This window comes from Rutidosis leptorrhynchoides, chromosome 9 (assembly GCF_046630445.1).
Source record: "Rutidosis leptorrhynchoides isolate AG116_Rl617_1_P2 chromosome 9, CSIRO_AGI_Rlap_v1, whole genome shotgun sequence".
NCBI classification, from domain to species: domain Eukaryota; kingdom Viridiplantae; phylum Streptophyta; class Magnoliopsida; order Asterales; family Asteraceae; genus Rutidosis; species Rutidosis leptorrhynchoides.
Genome location: NC_092341.1, coordinates 364,834,081 through 364,839,867, shown reverse-complemented (window position 1 = coordinate 364,839,867; position 5,787 = coordinate 364,834,081). Strand labels below are relative to the sequence as shown.

Below are 5,787 nucleotides of genomic sequence, written 5' to 3'. Positions count from 1 at the left end.
TGAAAATAGAAACAAACATATCATCCTATTATAATGTAACTGAAAAACCAATATTCAAATCACCAATTAAAGTGACAAACAAACCTTAAAGTAACAAAATAACCAAGTTAAGTACAAAAGAGATGCAGAAATCCAATTGAAAATTCAACAAAAATATCGAAGAATTAAAGCCAAAATTAAAATTCCCCATAGCATTCCATGATGGGACTCTTAAAGTAGTGAAGCTTATTTGATATGGTTGATCAATTTGGTTTGTTGGTCGAAGAGCTAAAAGACATTGGAGATGTTCCTGGCTCTGTTTTGATTCTCTTCTTCAAAGGGCTATTATCACTGTCTGCAGTAAGATCAACTGCTTGACTACCATCCGTGGTGGAAGTAGAATCACCCTGTTATTTTAGAATAGTTTTCAACAATGGTTAGCCAATATATTGAAGTTATTATAGCGTCAATTGTACATGTGATAACTAAAAATAAAAACAGAATATCACAACAAAAAATTTACAACAATGGCTATACATTGTTCTTAAATGGATAATAAATTGACATGCTATGAATGTACCTTAGTAGACGAAGTAACTTTAGACGTTGAAGATTCTTTTACAACATCAAAACTGTACGAATCATCACCGGCCTATATCATATAGTTTATTATTAGATGATATTATTATATAGTATATTTTGTAAAAACTAAAAAGTAGTCCCCTTCGTGTTAGCTATATAGAATATATATTAAACAGTAAGAAAAAATTTTATAATTAAATACCTTATGAGTTTGATATTTTTCGTTGAACACTTGTATAAATTGAGAGTCAGTTGTAGCATCTTTAACCGTGTAATTTGCATATGTCCTGTCACGGTTAAAGTCACTGACCTCCAACTTAAAAAGCAAACTCTTCCCTAAAAGCTCATCCAACTCATCGGGTTGATCCTGATCTTCTGGCAAAGATTTTTGAAGTTCGTAAGCGGATTTGTCAAAATAATTCTGAATTTGAGTCTCAAAGAGTGTCAAAGATGCAGTTCCATAGTCATCTTCTACGCGTACAGAAACCTTGAACCTGGAGGTTGATAAACTTATAAAACACATCATACTTTAAATCAAGGTTTAGTATCAAATATTTTGTTAATGTGTAGAATGTTACCTTAGCTGGACCTTTGGTTTTTCGCCACATTTCTTGCAATAACGCTCTAAAGCTAAGAGTTCGTCAATGTTGAGTGTCAAGTCAACATTTTTATCAACGGTATTTGCTTTTTTATTGCACTTCTTACACGCAATATAAGACCATGGTTCATCCGGAAGAATAGCAATGATTGTTGCATGTACGACAAAAATCCCAGGCTGATTAAGAGTATTACAGTATCAGAATTGAAACTTACAAATTTGAATTAATTAAAAAAATAGTAGTACTTACATTATCAGGTCTCAGATCATCAAGTCCAACACACTTCACATCTTTAAACCACTTAGTTAGGTCATTAGTGGGTGGTGTCAACATAGGTGCCAAAGATCCCACTGAATTATCATTGGCGTGTAACTCAAGTAAACTGTAATTTATGACAGATAAGTAAGTTCCATATTATGATGACATGTTATATATATTATATAAACTGTAATTCGTAAATATTATAAAGTAGGTTGTGTTGTCTATTTTTATATTTACCGTGCTCGGAAATCAGAAATAGCAGGTACATCATCAGAGTCTATCAAAACACTTGTAAAATTCCAATCTGAACTAACTGTGAGTTCTCCTGCTAGGTATTAAAAGAATACATCAATTATTATAATCTTGTTATATTAATTGTGGTAGTAGATAAGTAATGTAATGTAAAAATTGTAGGAAAAGATGTGTACCTATATAATCCTTGGTTGTTCCGAATTGAATTAACACAATGACACACTGATCCTCACCAGCCTTTTTCATGTAATTATAAAAGTCGATACAGAATTGACCCCATAACGTGCAAGACACCACAACATCGCTAATAATAATAACAAAAATCAGATAATTTTTTTGTATAAATTACTAATTTATTAATAACTTATAAGAAGGTAGTAACCTAATAATTTTTAGTGTAAAAAAAATGTATTACCTTAGATCCTTTAACTCAAAATTGATGAATTTAGATGGTATGTCATCAGTTTGACCACGCTGCTTAATGTTACCATAACTGTTCACCCTTCCAATCACATCTGCATCACAAGTGTTAATTGGTCAATATTATAGTTAACTATAAAAACTAAATTATGTTTACAATATATAGAACATATAATTACCAACCTGCAGTAACTCCAGCTTTTAACAACACAGGTGACTTAAGATCACTGAACTGCAAAAAATTGAACCCTTCTGGTCCAGTCCACTGAGATGATTCAAAGGGAATAATAGTTGATTTGTGCGTGAACATTAGCTTGGTCTCATGATTCCAGTGAATCGATCTAAATCTGACTGGGTTGTCAACTACAACTACATTCCGAAGAATGTAGTGATGATGTTCTCTCAAAGCACTTTCAAACTTTGGCTTTAACACATGTCTGATATTGACACCAATCCTATCACCCTAAAAAAGAATAATTTTTATGTCATGATAACAACTGAATAAAAATTAACTTTCAACACATTGAAATTGAAATAATTATTAATATGTTAATAACAACCTAAAATTGATGATATAACTATTATTAACAACATAAAATTTGTTACCTGTTCATCGACAACTATTAATTCCAAGGTTTTTTTCCCGGAATCATACCCTTTCCCATTCATAATCTGTATCTTCATAACCTTAACCCTCAACGAAAAGTTAACCTTCCTTGGTGTTATGTCTCTGACGAATAGCATATTGGAACCCATTAGATACGAAGAACAGAGTAAAAAAGAAGAATACGTATTTACTAAAAGTATGTTTTTTACATGTATTTATAAGATTGTAAAACAGAAAACGGGAGTAATCCTTAGGGATAAGGGATTACTTGTGGAATACGAATTTAAACCCTAAATTTTTTGGGGAAAAAAATCCTCCGATTGTGTTGAAAAGTGATTACTTGTGGCATACGATCCTTAAGGAAAAGGGAATACTTGTGGAATACGAATTTTACAATATGGAGTAGATTTAATCTGGTAACAATTTGGGCGTATTTGTTATTCATATGTGGAGAGGAAACCCTAATGTTTTTGGGGAAGAAGTCCAGAGATTGTGTTTTTGTACGGGAGTAATTTTTTTTTATTAATAAATTATGATGAGTTTATATTTATCCGTACTTTTTTTTATTAATATTAATTAATTAATTAATAATTAAGATGATAAAATTTTAATTATATATATTGATATATAATCTTTTATAGTTCGTATAAGGTAACAAAATCTGATTTTTTAATTAATATAGAATGACACATAGGATAATGTTTAATTCATATAATTATAATATAATGACACGTAGGACAATTTAATGAGGTGATGACACATAAGCATAATGGCACGTGCTTTATAATAATGTATAGATTATAAGACCATCATAACCTCAACCAATAAACTATCTTGCAATGACTAATTTTTATAACTAACGTAATAAAAAGTTTAATAGTCTTATCGAATATCACATTGTTAAGTTAATATGAATGTTATATATATATATATATATATATATATATATATATATATATATATATATATATATATATATTGTTATAAAATATCTAGATTGTGTTATAAAATATCTAGATTGGATGTTAATTTTATTATTATTATATTTCTTGCATAGTAATATTTTATACTATAAATAGACATGTATGGTAACCATTTAAGGTGCACCATTTCTCTTGAAATATTAATATCAATATTTCTTCTCTCCTTATTCTCTCTTTTTCTCTCTTTGTTCTTATAACCATTAAAGGTAGTTATAAGCCTACTGAATTATAACACGTTATCAGCACGAAAAGCTTAGTGTAATTAAAAGATATCTCAAACGATCACGAATCACTAATCAAGGTATGAAATTATTAATAATTTTCAGACTCGAATATATCAAATTTTGGACTACTAACATTTATATTTATGTTATTTAAGTTATATATGGTCGGTTATACCACCTGAATTATATTTCTGTAATCTAACTTTTACTAACTTCACTAACATTTATATTTATGTTATTTAAGTTATATATGGTCGGTTATACCACCTGAATTATATTTCTGTAATCTAACTTTTACTAACTTCACTAACATTTATATTTATGTTATTTAAGTTATATATGGTCGGTTATACCACCTGAATTATATTTCTGTAATCTAACTTTTACTAACTTCACTAACATTTATATTTATGTTATTTAAGTTATATATGGTCGGTTATACCACCTGAATTATATTTTCTGTAATCTAACTCTTATTAACTTCACTAACATTTATATTTATGTTAATAAGACCTCATGATTGTACGCAACACGTCATTTGACAACACGGTACTTTATGTACGCAACACGTCATTTGACAACACGGTACCATGGGTCGAGATTAATTCCGATCAATACGAATACGACGGGGTCTTTATATGTTATCTAACATTTATGATTACTTATGCAATTAATCATTATTTATTTCATGCATACTAATGTTTATTCTTAAATTTATAATTTTAAAAGTTAAAATAAAAAAATAGTTTATATTTTTATTAAAAGTAAATCTTAAAAGTTAAAATAAGAAAAAGTAGTTTGTACTTTTATTAAAAGTAAATCTTAAAATTTAAAATACAAAAAGTAGTTTGTATTTTTATTAAAAGTAAATCTTAAAAGTTAAAATAAGAAAAAGTAGTTTGTATTTTTATTAAAAGTATATCTTAAAAGTTAAAGTAAGAAAAAAAAAGGGATGGTAAAATGGAATAGTTTTTTTGTCAAAAATGAAGTATTGAAAATGAAGTGGTCTCCTTCTATAACTAAAAAAAAATATATACTTTTATCAAATGAATTTTTTTGTGGCCGACAATTTCAAACACGAGTCCGTGTTTAGTTTATCAAGAATATCTCTTGCTTTGGTGAAAGGTCACGATCACGATATCAGGTGTTGTGAAAGAATTAAAAAATTGGTCAAGTGGCCTTTTAAAAACTAGAAAAAAAATTTAAACAAAAAGTTTTTTTTATATATTTATAATTTACGGGTAACGTAAAAAAAGGAAGTTTTTTTTAAAAAAAAAAAACAAAGAAAGTGTTTAAATGAGTTTTACAGAAAGGGGGAAAGCAAAGTAAAAAAAAAAAACTTTTTTTCAAACAAAGGTAAATGAAAGTAGGACTTAATACAAGAAAAAAGTAAACATCTCCTAGACGTGATAAAATCTATCAATGATAAGTATTAGACTTGATGAGCTAAATGTGACAAAAATGTTTCAGCATGTCTTATGTTAATTTTCTAAAATAAGTTATTATTATTCCGAGTTTAACACATATACATATGTTAATTAAAAACAACCTTTTTGTTCTTATGTAGTGTTGGGTTGCAATTTTGGTTGTATGCCATAATTCCATCCAGTAGAGTGACAATAGAAAACTTTTGATGATAATCAATAAAAAACTTTTTTCCAAACTTGTCAAATGTTTTGTTAAAAACGTGACCGTTGAAAAAAGGAGGTTGAATAATAAAACTTAAAAAACAAATTATTTTTTTAAGAGTGTGCATCAAAATGGCCCGTTTAATAATGGGGAGTAAAAATATAGTCAAATTGTTTCAACGAACAAGGGTTCAATTGGATGTCTCTTAAAAAAAATCCGCGGGTACGGGTGATGGATCCAATGGATCCGCA

General features: G+C 28.3%; 1 protein-coding gene across 1 annotated transcript; it reads right to left on the bottom strand.

Moving 5' to 3' along the window:
• LOC139867166 (replication protein A 70 kDa DNA-binding subunit A-like) lies at positions 1 to 3,074 on the bottom strand. Its single transcript, XM_071855498.1, has 10 exons — positions 2,700 to 3,074; positions 2,277 to 2,556; positions 2,089 to 2,188; positions 1,850 to 1,977; positions 1,659 to 1,746; positions 1,410 to 1,542; positions 1,140 to 1,336; positions 764 to 1,055; positions 560 to 631; positions 1 to 386 (listed from the first exon to the last, which is right to left on the bottom strand). Exons 1-10 carry the CDS (start codon positions 2,847 to 2,849, stop codon positions 243 to 245), a joined length of 1,584 nt encoding a protein of 527 aa, XP_071711599.1. The 5' UTR covers positions 2,850 to 3,074; the 3' UTR covers positions 1 to 242.
• Positions 3,075 to 5,787: the final 2,713 nt, after the last annotated feature.